The following is a 14,666-nucleotide window of genomic DNA, read 5'->3' as shown; positions in this document are numbered from 1 at the left end:
TTTAAAAAGTACTCAACTAACACTCAATAAAGTAGGAATTAATGGATGCTTTAGAATTTCTCTTAGACTTTTATAATTCCATGCAGTTCCTAACTCTCACTGAGAAATACAGATTCATTCAAGACCAACTATACACAGACTGTCTCTTCAATGTCACGTGCCACTATCTTTTCTTTAAAAACAGAATGTGCTAGAACAGTAGCTTCTCCTTGGTGTGCTTGTGCATGTGTGAACTTGAAAGTCAGATTCCTATTTAATGCGATTCCTGATGAAAGTCAGATTCTTCATGTTATTCCCAATAAAGTCAGGAACAAGACTGTCACCACTACCATTAACATCATACTGAACATATTATCTAATGCAATTAGACAAAGTCTAACAAATTAAAGACACAGGAGCTAGAATGGAAGAGGTAAAACTATTTCTATCTGCAAATGATATAATTCCATGCCTAAAAAATCCAAAAGAAAATAAAGTAAAAACAACTACAAATAAGATAATTTAGGAAATTTATAGTACATAAAATCAAATACAGAGTCAATAACCTTACTATATATTTACATTATCCAGTTGAAAAATACATTGGAAGAAAGGACTATATTTAAAACAACAATAAAAATATCAAGGCATACGTTTAATAAGAACTGTGCACTAACATATAAATGAGTATAACAACAAGGGGAAAAGCAACCCATATTGGTAATATATATAGAAAAACATTTCATGTTCTTGAGCTGGAAAACTCAATCATAAAGATGTTAATTCTAGCTTTGTTTATGAATTCAACCTGATTCCAAAAGATAAGAGCATTTGCTAGTCCTCTTTCATATTCTATTGCTCTTTTCAGATAAGAGTGTCTGGTCTTTAATTTGGAGCTAGACATCCTGATTTTAAAGTTCTTATGGAAGAATAAAACAACAGTATGGCCAAGAAAACTCTGAAAAAGAAAAGCTAAATGGGAAGAGTAGCTCTCCTAGGTATTAAAATAACTTATAAAACCTCCATGATTAAAACTGTGTGGTATTGGTGCACAAGTGACTGACAAGCTAACGGTAAAATAGAAAATCTAGAAAGAGACCCAAATGAATATTAAAATGTAGCACATACTAAAGACAGGTCTCAAATCAATGTGGGGGGCGGGCTGAAATGAATACTTAAAATAAATGGTGTATGTTACTAAATGCTGGCAAGGATGTGGAGTAACAGGAATTCTCAATCATTGTTGGTGGGAATGCAAAATGGTACAGTTACTTTGGAAGACATTTTGGTAGTTTCTTACAAGACGAAACATATTCTTACCATAAGATCCAGCAATCATGTTCCTTAGTATTTATCCAAAGGAGTTGGAAACTTATGTCCACACAAAAACCTGCACATGGATGCTTATGGCAGCTTTAAACATAACTGCCAAAACTTGGAAGCAACCAAGATGTTCTTCAGGTGAATGGATAAAAAAACTGTGGCACATTCAGAGAACAGAGTATTATTCATTGCTAAAAAGAAATGCTGGGCATACACACCGAGGAAACCAGAATTGAAAGAGACATGTGTACCCCAATGTTCATCGCAGCACTGTTTATAATAGCCAGGACATGGAAGCAACCTAGATGTCCATCAGCAGACAAATGGCTAAGAAGGCTGTGGTACATATACACAATGGAGTATTACTCAGCCATTAAAAAGAATACATTTGAATCAGTTCTAATGAGGTGGATGAAACTGGAGCCTATTATACAGAGTGAAGTAAGCCAGAAAGAAAAACACCAATACAGTATACTAACACATATATATGGAATTTAGAAAGATGGTAACAATAACCCTGTATGTGAGACAGCAAAAGAGACACTGATGTATAGAACAGTCTTTTGGACTCTGTGGGAGAGGGAGAGGGTGGGATGATTTGGGAGAATGGCATTGAAATGTATATAATATCATATAAGAAACTAATCACCAGTCCAGGTTTGATGCAGGATACAGGATGTTTGGGCTGGTGCACTGGCATGACCCAGAGGGATGGTACGGGGAGGGAGGAGGGAGGGGGTTCAGGATGGGGAACACGTGTGGTGGATTCATGTTGATGTATGTAGGCAAAACCAATACAATATTGTAAAGTAATTAGCCTCCAATTAAAATAAATAAATTTAAATTAAAAAAAATAAAATAAAATAAAAAGAAACGAGCTATCAAACCATGAAGGGACATGGGGGAACTTTAAATGGATACTACTAAGTGAAAGAAGCCAATCTGAAAAGGCTATATGTTATATGATTCCAACTAACTGATTTTCTGGAAAAGGCAAAACTAGGGAGACAGTTAAAAAAATGAATGGTTTCCAGGATAGAGAGGAGCAAGGGATGAACAGCCAGAGCACAGAGGATTTTTAGGGAAGTGAAACTATTCTGCATGATACTATAATGGCAGACACAAGTCATCACACATGTGTCAAGACTCATAGAATGTGCAACACCAAGAGTGAACCCTAATGTGGACTGTGGAATTTGGGTGACAATGATGTGTCAATGTAGCTTCATCTGTTATAACAAATGTACCACTCTGGTGCCAGGTGTGGATTTGAAGGAGGCTGGAATAGTGGACATATGGGAACTCTATTATCTGTACAATTTTTCTATTAACTTAAACCTGATTTAAGGCAATGGCACCCCACTCCAGTACTCTTGGCTGGAAAATCCCACAGGCAGAGGAGCCTGGTAGGCTGCAGTCCATGGGGTCGCTAAGAGTCATACACGACTGAGCGACTTCACTTTCACTTTCCGCTTTCATGCACTGTAGAAGGAAATGGCAACCCACTCCAGTGTTCCTGCCTGGAGAATCCCAGGGATGGGGGAGCCTGGTGGGCTGCCGTCTATGGGGTCGCACAGAGTCCGACACGACTGAAGCGACTTAGCAGCAGCAGCAGCAGCAGCTTTGAAAAATAAAGTCTATATAAAAGGGAAAAGAAAAATGGTATTTGGAATACCTTGATAGCTCTAAGGAGAAAGGATAAAATTGAATCTGTGTCTTGAAATAGACAGACACTGGGATAAATTCCAAATGATTTAGAGATCTAAATGTAACGATGGAGTGATGGCAGATTAGAAGAAATCATGAGTGATTTCCTTTGAACCTGAGGACAGGGAACACTTTTCTTAGTCTCAAAATCTTGAAGCAGTCAATATTGCTAAATTTGACCACATAAAAATAAAAGCCTTTGCATGATGAAAAACATCATAGCAAACTCAAAAGACAAATGACAAACTAAGTGAAATACCTGTAAGCTAGAGACAACAGACAAATAACCCTAATATTTACAGGACTACTTCCTGTGTGAAGTGTATTTCAGAGAAACCAAGTGGTTCATGGGGGGAAACTCTTCTTAATAGAAGAATTCTAGCTAGTATGAAGAATGAATAATAGAATTAGAAAATTATCATCTTCAACCCTTAATTTAGCCCAGAGTTGTAAACGGAGGTCCAACCATTAGATAACACATTGATAGGAAGCTTTCTAATGGGAGGATGAGGCTGATACTACTAGAAACCACAATAGAGCTGAGTATTACTAAGAGTTGGAGAACCAGACATATGGGGGCAGTGGTGTACCATGGGGTAGACTGGAATGGTGATCTGCCCTGAGAAAGAGGAATTCCATCCCTGTCACTGTTTAGAATTGCCGGCTCAGGAGAATAATAAAACAGACTTACTTTTAGTTGGTTTTATTATTCTTAAAACAATTCCTACAGATATCACAAGCACTACTGCTTGTACCTGGCAGGTACTGCTCCCACTGCCCCTGCCCTCTGGCATGCCACTGATTATGCTGCTTCTGATAGAGTCAATCATGAAGTACGGATTAGATGTGCTCCTGCTCTTGACTGAAAAACTGAACTTAGGAGAAAATATCTGCAAATCATATATTTGATAAGGGACTGATATCCTTTGGAGGGAATGATGCTGAAACTCCAGTACTTTGGCCACCTCATGCGAAGAGTTGACTCATTGGAAAAGACTCTGATGCTGGGAAGGACTGGGGCAGGAGGAGAAGGGGACGACAGAGGATGAGATGGCTGGATGGCATCACTGACTCAATGGACGTGAGTCTGAGTGAACTCCGGGAGTTGGTGATGGACAGGGAGGCCTGGCGTGCTGCGATTCATGGGGTTGCAAAGAGTCGGACACGACTGAGCGACTGATCTGATCTGATCTGATCTCCAGGATATATTTTTAGAAAAAATTACAACTCAATAACTAAAAGGCAAATAACCCAATTAAAAATGGACAAAATATCTAAATAGACATTGATACAAAGAATGTATAAATTATTAACATAAACTTTAGAGAGAAGATGCTAGAGAAAACCGAAATGAAAAGTGAGATATCACAGATATTACAAATTATATCCCCTACATATAAAAGACCATTGCTTTGCTTGCTCGTGTCTATACAATGGCAAACAATTAAACAGTTGGAAAAATCTTTTTGGAAAGCACATTTTCAGTTCAGTTCAATTGCTCAGTCATATTCAACTCTTTGTGACCCCATGCACTGAAGCATGCCAGGCTTCCCTGTCCATCACCAACTCCCAGAGCTTGCTCAAACTCAAGTCCATCGAGTCAGTGATGCCATCCAACCATCTCATCCTCTGTTGTCCCCTTCTCCTCCTGCCTTCAATCTTTCCCAGCATCAGGGTCTTTTCCAACGAGTCAGCTCTTTGCATCAGGTGGCCAAGTACTGGAGTTTCAGCTTCAACATCAGTCCTTCCAATGAATATTCAGGACTGATTTCCTTTAGGATGGACTGGTTTGATCTCCTTGCAGTCCAAGGGACTCTCAAGAGTCTTCTCCAACACCACAGTTCAAAAGCATCAATTCTTTGGCACTCAGCTTTCTTTATAGTCCAGTTCTCACATCCATATATGACTACTGGAAAAACCTTAGCTTTGACTAGATAGACCTTTGTCGGCAAAGTAATATCTCTGGTTTTTAATATGCTGTCTAGGTTGGTTATAGCTTTTCTTCCAAGGAGCAAGCGTCTTTTAATTTCATGGCTGCAGTCACCATCTGCAGTGATTCTGGAGCCCAAGAAAATAAAGTCTGTCACTGTTTCCATTGTTTCCCCATCTATTTGCCATGAAGTGATGAGACTGGATGCCATGCTCTTCGTTTTTTGAATGTTGAGTTTGTAGCCAGCTTTTTCACTCTCTGCTTTCACTTTCATCAAAAGGCTCTTCAGTTCCTCTTCACTTTCCGCCATAAAGGTGGTGTCATCTGCATATCTGCACATTTTAGTTTTCATCTAATTTATTGATGTCATAAAAACCCCAGTGTTGTTTCTCTTGTGGCTAAAATTCTAAACTGACTGCTGATGGCATGTCAATGTCAACACCTAAATAAAGAACACTCACTGAATTACCTCTGTCATTTTTTTCCTTTAGACATGTGTTAAATTTGTATGGAAGTTGCCTACAACTCTGTGTGTGTGTGTGTGTATAAGAAAAACAAAACGGAAAGAGTTTCATGTCCTACAACTGATGGAATAAGAATGTAGGAGAGTCAGCACTGCTGCCCTAATACAGGGCAAGTCCCTATGCCTGTGTCAAAGGTAATTTACCAGGTAGGGCCATATGCACAGGTAACCCGCAACTGGAAGACTGAATATTTGATTTATGTCTCAGCCCAAGATTGAAAATAGCTTATAATACAGAATAACAAAGAATAAGCCAGGGAATAATGAGAAGAAGAAAGGGAGATGATATATTGGTGAGTGGGGAAAAAAAGCAAGTTACAGAGCAATATGTATAATATTCCATATATGAATAAAACAGATAAAAATACCCACAGAATATGTATCCAAGAATACAGGCTAAAAATGTTAGCCATAGCTATGTCTGGGTAGTAGAATTATGAATCATTTTCTTCTTGGAGATTTTCTGTGCTAACTTTTCTATAATCATGTATTATTTTGAAAACAGAAGACAATTAATAAATGTTATTTTAAAAAAGAGATCCATATCTTAAAAAAAGGAAAGGTGTCACTTTCATATTCAGGAGACTTGATCACATTCACTAAATGTATGTAAGGGTAGGGACTTAAACTAGATCAAGCAGCAGAGTTAAAACAGTAGTGCATACTCTGAAAGTACATTTACATCTCCACATGGCCCTGTGTTTTGTCCCTAAAAGTAAAAACACAAGTACTTTTCAATGTTGAAGTATTCTTGTTATGCACACCATGATAACTTGTACCTTTTGCCTAAGGTCCCCACTGTTTAAACTTCTGAGATGAAGTTTGTTAATAAAAGTCATTGTCCCTGGTCTTGTTACTGGTGTGATAGAAATCCAAAAAAAGGGACATGGAAGTGCCTGATCAATTGTCTTTTTGTTGTGTCCCGAGCGACACTGGTATCAGGCTATTTCATTACTGCCCATAAGAGACTGCTCTTGGTTGTTAAATGGGTTACTTGTATACCAACCTTGAAAAAGAAAAAGAGACTAAACAATTCATTTGTAATGGAGGTGACTGAAGTCATTCATGAAAATTAACAAAGATCAACAAAAAAGTGTACAAAGAGATTGGTTCAAGTCTCATCAAAATCTGTAATAAGATCTTTATGGGCTATGTCTGAACCTGTCTGATTTCTATGAGCGGATGAAAACGTAGGTTCACTTAAACACGCTGACAACTGATGGGTGGCTATTTGGAGGGGGGCATACGTAAGCCTCAGGCAGCAGCAGCACCACAGGTGATACCGTCTCAGCCATGAGCTATGCCCCTCCTCTCATGGGGAATCTCATATCCTGGGTCATGGGCACTACTGTGGAATATTGCCTGCCGGAACCCACAACCTGTGGGATGCAGGTCTGCTGTTGAGCCTGGCTAGGTGATGGTGGCAATGACCGAGACACAGAAGAGCAGAGTGAAGGATATCACTGAGTTAGCCATCCTCTGAGAGTAAATGAGACCCTTGGAGGAGCTACGATGACTCCCGGGAGTCAGTAAGGTCCCGTCAGTGAAGTATTACTCCTTTTTCTTTGTCACTTCTTTCATGGTTTAAACTGTGTTTAAAGTTTGTATCTTTAAGCAGTCTAATCCTCAGGCCATAAGTAGAATTTTAATTTTTTTTGTTTGGTTACTTATTTACATAAATATCTATGATTGTTTTAACATTGTATAAATATTATTTATTGCTTAAAAATCTAGTATTCAACCAAAGAACTTTAACAATCTTTGACACACCTTCCTGGAAAGAGCACTGGATGAATGTTACATCTGTGAAATTGTTCTCTGTGGGTAATTCTGCAGGTGTCCTCTTCAGGGAATGTGACATGTGGCTTTGGAGCAATTCCAAAAATAAATGGCATTATTAACATAATGATAAGTTGCTTTGTGGTAATTAAATAGTAGTAACACTAACAAACATATCAAATACATACTTCTAAAATATTAATATTTCTTTCTTCCACTTTTATTACTGTTTCTGGCATACAAGTAAGCCAATCAGATTTGCAGAGGGTGTTCTAGTAGGGAAATTGAGTTCCTGGGGCTTTTGAAATGTAGACATGTGCTTTACCTGAAATGAACTATGATACAAATGGTAGTTAGCAGAAATATTAAAGTAAAATATAGTATATTAATCTAAGAGGAAAGCAAAGTTCTGATTAGAAGCTAAATCTGAGTATCAGCAGTGAGTGATAAAACCATGAGGAATACTAGAGAGATGAAAAGAAAAACCGCTTGGGTAGGCAGATTTATGAGCTGCCATTTGCTGCCAAGAATTCCATCTCAATAGCAGTCATCAGAAAAGCTCCCTTTTTTATCCTAAGATGGTCAGCTGGAGTCCTCAAGACTCCATCTGCTCCTCCTCTGACTCTCCAGCAATTTATAGATCTTCATTCATCAAATCAAATTGTGAAAACCCCTCTTTCCCCCTATTTAATATTGTAGAGGGAAACATCAATTTAAAAAGTGAATACTGGAGTTCAAAGCCACCAACTTAAAATGATTTTATGGTGCAAGGTAAAAAGGAAGTTGGTTTATACAGGGAAGAACCAATAGAGAGATATACCGATAATATGTCTTGGACAACAAATCATCCTTAGTTGCCAACTATTTTGACCTCTGACCATGGCCAGGCAAACAGCTAAGCCCAAAGCAAGCAGGAATGGAAAGCAATGTTCAGACTTAGGGCTGATTCAGCAGGGAGGGAGGCTGGGGTGTGGGAGGACAGGTGGTCTGTAAACGGCAGTAGGTCTTGGAAAGTCTATTTATAAGACAGGGAGATTAGTGAAACAATCTGCCTGCTTTGAAAGCGAGTGGCAGATGTACACGATGGGCCTCCTTTCCTGCATGCCACAGCTTCATGACAAATGCTGCTGACTTCAGTGACATTGACGCTCCTTCACCAGATGCTAAGACAGTTGAAAAACAAGGGCCAAGGCACAGGCTGAGAAAAGTGGCTTTTCTACTGCTGGTAAAAAGCTCTGATACAGACAATGCATAGACTATTAAAAGCAAAGTGGTGGATAACTCTCTGGAAAGGATTTCAGAATTCTTCAATTCCCTGAAATAAACATCAATTCCTCTAAGTCAGGTCTGTCACCACGAAATATTACAATATGTTTTCATTTAGGTGTTAAGATATGAACTTCATCTGAGTTTGAAGATGAAATCTTACCAGAGAAGGCAAACTATTAACATTTACTGAAGTGTGATCATCGGCAGGATGTTGTAAGACCCGGGCAGCTTCTTACCTGGTGGTAGCTATCTTTTCTCCCTTTTTCCAGTCCCAAAACACAATACTGTGAAAATCGTCTAAACCAACCGACACCAGACATTTTCCATCAGCTGTATGAAAACAACATAAATGTCAAATGACTCATTTCTTCAATGAAAAACCAAAACATTTTATATACTGTAAAGAGGAACAAGAAATTGACCTTAGAAGAAGAATACACTAAAGGAATCTCACTAAATGAAATGCATAAGTACTAATAGCGGAGCTTCTCAATGTATAATAAGTAGATGCTGAACTGAATTGCTGATCCAATACTCCAGTCTCAGACACAGGGCTAAGGGGAGCTTCTCAAGTAAGTCCCCCAAACCTTGTCTATTTTGTGTCAGATAAAGCTCATGACATTTACTGGAAGAGTCATTTAACTTTGTGACTCTTAGTCTATTCTGAGCTCTAAAAAACTGGTTCTATTTAACCCTCCAAGATAAGAGCATTATAGAAACTAAATTTAACTTGGAAAATTCCTTCAAAAAAATGACTTTATAATTTAAAAAGTCTTAACTTCTTACTTTCCCTATTTCAAATGTAATATGTTTGCTGTAGGACATTGAGAAAATACAAAGGAGATTTAAGAATTTTCCAAATTTCTAGGCCTACCTTTGATGCATATCTTATCAATAAGTTTCCCTACATAAATGTGCTTTGAAAAAACAAAACCAGGATTATAGTGAACATACTATTTTTTTCCACTTGTTATATGATGAACATTTTCTCTTGGTATTAAATATTATTTATAATACTATCAATGATTTGGACAGGCTGTTTGTCAAATAAAAAAAAATATATAAGAGACATAATTGAATTTGAAATCAAAATAGTTAATTCGCTTTTTCATTTCAAGACCAAAGAAAAGGTACAGTGAATAAATCTTTCCTTTGCTGCCACCTTCACAGAGCTAGATTTATAGGAGAAACGTCTTGGGTCAGCAGCTCCTCCCCAGCTTGGAGTAGGCTGGAGATGGTGGCCAAGTTTACCAAGCCTCAGTTTAGTGGGGTGTCTTCTCTGACAACAGGGAACCATTATTAACAGGGTAAAGAAATGAGTATGTGAGTGGGCTTCTCACACAGCCCACTCAGGATTTCAACTGGTATTTTCAAAGATAGCCCTGGGGTAGATGTCAAATTAGGGTAGCCAGGAAATATAAAGGAGCCCTAGTCAAACTGGGATTTCATATAAGCAATGGATAATTTCTTAGTACAAGTATGTCCCTTACAATATTATATTGCATGAATATATTGCATGAGAATACTTATATGAAGAAATTATGCATTGCTTGTCTAAAATTCAAATTTAACTGGGTCTTCTGTATTCATATTTGCTATAGCTAGTAACCCTCCCCGAATGCTGGTTAACTCGTGTCCAACCCCTGAGTGACCTTACTTGATCCAGAGACCATCCCCCAACCAACTAGGAACAGCAGTCTGCTCCTTTTCTAGAGGAAAAAGGAAAGTAAGAAAAAGAAGAGCCTGGCTTAACAAACCAAATCACTCCCAATCCTCTACTGCTTCTAAGTATGAGGCAAGGATTTGGAAGTTACATAAACTATTTCAAGCTCCTAGACTATAGTATTAGGTGAAGACATTAACACTTTGCTAAAGGCCTAAATCACCACGAAGTGACTACTATATACACATGTGTCTTCTAAATCATAATGAATATGTCATCATGCTTAAATGTTACCAGGATTTAAACTGTGCCTGGTCTCTTTTCATGCATTTGGAAGAAGGGACTGGTGATGACTTCTTGTTCAGAACAACCAACATGACTTTTCCTAGTATCTCTTGGTGTGGCCTGGCTATGTTTCTATTTTAGCATGTCTCTGTATTTGGTGATTTTGATTGAAGAGTTCTCGTTCCCTTTTTAGATTGTAAGCCCTTAAGACGTACTTATAGTACTTGCATCACATTTCCAACATGATCCTCATACTGAGATGTTTTTCAATGAATTTTGATGATACTGGTGACATTAGGAGATAAAAATGGAATGTCTCCACGGATGGTATGGAGGGAATGTTCTGTTACATAAAATTTTAAATCAAAAACACTGCACAGATATTCAGTGTCTCCCCCCCTTTTTTTTTTTTGCATTTGTAAATCCTATATTTTGTTTTCTTTTGTAACCTGGGTAGCTATGTTAGATGTCCTTCTTAATGCAAACGTTCACACGTTTTAAGTGATTGTCTTTTATTTATTTTTTTACATCTTTTGAAAAAGGCCTTAGAGTAAGTTTTTTTTTGCTTTTTGTTTCTTTTTATTAGAACTTCTATGAGGCCCCATCAGCTTGTCTTCAGTTATACCACCTTTCTACCCCAATTTGTGACCTAGTAGCAATGAAGCCCCAGAACAAATCCAGAGATGCCTCAACAAACATACCTTTTCTTTTAGGATGGTGACTTTTTCTTGAATTGGGGGGGCATTTCTACATATCACACAGTTTTGTGTGGGGGATTTCTACATATCACACAGTTTTGAAATATAACTGCGCTGTGCTTAGTTGCTCAGTCGTGTCCGACTCTTTGCGACCCCATTGAGGAGCCCGACAGGCTCCTCTGTCCATGGGGATTCTCCCGGCAAGAATATTGGAGTGGGTTGCCATGCCCTCCTCCAGGGAATTTTCCCAGTCCAGGGACAGAACCCAGGTCTCCCACATTGCAGGTAGATTCTTTACTGTCTGAGTCACCAGGGAAGTGGATTTCTTCCCAGTTTTTATTTCCCCTCACAGAGGCTTGACTTTAGCTTTGAAAAATCCATTGTTCCTTGACCATTTAGCTGGGGTTTCTGACTTTCAAACATATGGAAATGTCCTTTCTAGTCACAGTATGTATTAATTATGGATATTTTGTGACATAGTCCAGAAATAATTCTGAGGCACTTAATGTCAACAGCAAAGGGCAAATTAGAAAGAGAAATATTTTATTCAGGCAATTACAAGTTGGTCCTATATTCAGGACTCATAAAAAATGCATAGGTTTTTGGAACTGAAGCACAATGAAATCAAGCAATCTCAGATGTGCCCTTGTGGATATTACTATTATGCAATGAAGGTTTTTAAAAATATGAGGATGATATTTAGGGTAGAAAATATGTATGTGGCTAAACTTTTCTCTTTCTAATTGGTTTTCCATTCATGTGGAAGCACTTTCCTGACTGCAAGCACAGAAACAAAGACCTCCATTTTCCCTGCTGCTGCTGCTGCTAAGTCGCTTCAGTCATGTCCGACTCTGTGCGACCCCATAGACGGCAGCCCACCAGGCTCCCCCGTCCCTGGGATTCTCCAGGCAAGAACACTGGAGTGGGGTGCCATTTCCTTCTCCATGCATGAAAGTGAGAAGTGAAAGTCCAACTCAGCAACCCCATGGACTGCAGCCCACCAGGCTCCTCCATCCATGGGATTTTCCAGGCAAGAGTACTGGAGTGGGGTGCCATTGCCTTCTCCGCCATTTTCCCTAGACAGTGATAATAAATCCACAAGGTTAAAGAGTTGCTCAGTTAAGTGACACAATATAAATTCATTCCTTCTTGTTGACACAATTTACAGGTATGGGTTATGTTGTTGGAAATGTTTTTGATTAAAAATGTCTTCTTTTTGTTTGCTTCGGAAGAGGGGCAAGAATAGATTAATCCAAATTCCTAGTGATAACTGCTTATCTGTTGTCTAGTTGTCATACAATGTGCCTGCTTTGTATTTCCATGAGAATTTCTATCATCAGTAGGTCTCCACAACATCCCCCCAAATGGGCCGACTTTTAAGAGATAGGTGGGTGTGGGGGTACACTGAGGCACACAGATAGGCCCCTGTCTAGATAATATCCAATGTGGGTACCCTGTTTACATGGTTAAACTGGGAACTGTAAAACTTCTCTCTCATCATGTTGATTTAAACTCCTCAGTTTCCTGTAAGTACCCAAAAGGAAAGGTATAGTTGTTCCTGCTGCAGTTCACACAAGTGTTTGGTTCGAGGCAATTCTAGCATAGGGGTCTCTTTCACCAGAGGTGAGGGGTCGTCCCATGTGGCAGCCTCTATGCACTACCGTGCCCATGACACATCTACACTGGAAAATGGGGGTGCAGGGGGCTGGAACCCTGACCATTGGCTATAGGGAGTGAGGAAGTAAGGGATCACGCTGAGTGACTCTCCTGCTAAAAGTTCACTCCAGCCCTGGTGGGGGGCAGGGGCAGGAAGGGGCAAGAGCATGAGCAGGGAGAGTGATGGCACAGCTTCTGCCACCCAATGGACCCAGGCCTGGCGACTTTTTTACAGGACTGAGAGCCAGGAGCCCTGGGTCCCTGCTCTGGACCTCAGCCATACCATCAGACTCTCTGGATCTTCATTACCTGCAAGGCTGTGCAGGTGTCTGTTTAAGACTAAAGCTGTATCATAACACAAGGTACGACTATGAATATAAATTAAACTGAAGAGGCTCAGCTCACACCTTCAGAAGGGCCACAGAAACCACCAAGATCAACCAACCACAGTTCATCTTCATGGAACCATACACGGTGATGGATCAAATGCAATAGACACTTCCCCACTTCCTCAATAGTCCTTACTTGTAGTGCTTTCTCAAACTATCACCTAGCTTTTTGGGCGCCATTTATAAAATTAACATGGTATTTAAATTCTGAGACAAAAAATGTGATTTTTCACAATCAAAAATAACACATTTGCTGCATAAATGGGTTCTTCCCTAGTGACTGTTATCTGGTGAATAGAGAGTGTATTGTTAAAACAGAAATATCTTTTTATGCAGAAAATATTTACCTGAGCATTTCTTAATTTGCCTAAACTAGAATTAGAAGCAGGGACAGAATCTGCTTCTCAGCCTCTTCTTAGAGTATCTGGTTTCTCTATCCTAGGCAACGATCTGAGGGGCCTGGGAAACTACGTGTATAGTAGTTTAGGGCATATGGGAAGGTGCATATGATATCCCCACAAACCTGTACTGTGTGACTGGTCAGAGAATCAAGGTAATTTTCATCCAAAGATGGTTTACATGTAAAGTTCTAGTAGCAGTAGTGAAAGGCAAGACAGAGCTCATTAAGCAAAACTTCATTCATTCGCATTTTTGGAGTAGCCCCTGTGTACACAGCACTATAACATGCTCAGTGGGGAACAGAGAGATGGGCTAGATAGTTTACATTCTGAGAGGGCCATAGGAGATGCTAACACAAATAACTACAGTACCCCATGGACTCTAACAGGTACCCTAAGAGCAATAACAACAAATGGGTTAAGCAGTGCAGAGGGACAGGGCATTTCTCCCTGGAAGGCTGGAGTATAAAACTTTCAGCTTGGTCTTAAAGGATGGTTAAACTTAAACAAGACACATGAAAATGGAACACAGGCAAAAAGAAGGGCAGGAGTACATGTAGGCTCTCCAGATAGGTAGACGTAAAGGAGCATGATTGGATTGGTGGATGAAAACACTGCAAGTGAAGACCAAGGCCAGATCATGGAAGGCCATGAAAGTTCAGTAAGGGCTCAGCCTAGTCAGTCAGCCAAGCAGAGTCCATGGAGCGACATGTTACTGCACTTCCACAGGATTCCAGAAGGGGGCAGGATGAGCTGGAGGAAGTGGGGATGGGAAGAGACCAGCATAACCACCATGGCACAGATGAGAGGAAGTTCAGCTTGAGGGAGGAAAGTAGAGAGGGAGGCATATAAGAGAGAGACTGGAGTTGTAAAATGGAATTTAACAACCAATATTATACATATTGTACACATTTGAGTGGAGTTTATAAAAAAAGAAATTACAGAATCAGTTTTCTGTAGAAAGTTAGAAATTTTCCCTACAGATCTAATATGTACAATTGGGACTACTAAAAATTTCTAGGTAAAATTTACACCTTTTGTGTTTTAACCCCCATTTTTCAATTCCA

General features: G+C 39.3%; 1 protein-coding gene across 4 annotated transcripts in view; it reads right to left on the bottom strand.

The window, feature by feature from the left end:
- Positions 1-14,666, bottom strand: part of EML6 (EMAP like 6) — a 287,129-nt gene that overhangs the window by 81,702 nt on the left and 190,761 nt on the right. For all 4 annotated transcript variants that reach the window (XR_009739371.1, XM_061432385.1, XM_061432384.1 and 1 more), the window contains exon 17: positions 8,747-8,840. Coding sequence is in view for 3 of the 4 variants with exons in the window: in XM_061432385.1 (XP_061288369.1) it covers positions 8,747-8,840 (94 nt within the window). In the remaining variant the exon portion in view is untranslated. The remainder of the gene's footprint in view (positions 1-8,746; positions 8,841-14,666) is intronic.

The sequence above is a fragment of the Bos javanicus genome, chromosome 11, assembly GCF_032452875.1.
Source record: "Bos javanicus breed banteng chromosome 11, ARS-OSU_banteng_1.0, whole genome shotgun sequence".
Lineage (NCBI taxonomy): Eukaryota > Metazoa > Chordata > Mammalia > Artiodactyla > Bovidae > Bos > Bos javanicus.
Note: the sequence above shows the minus strand (reverse complement) of the source record. Positions and strands in the feature narration are given on the sequence as shown.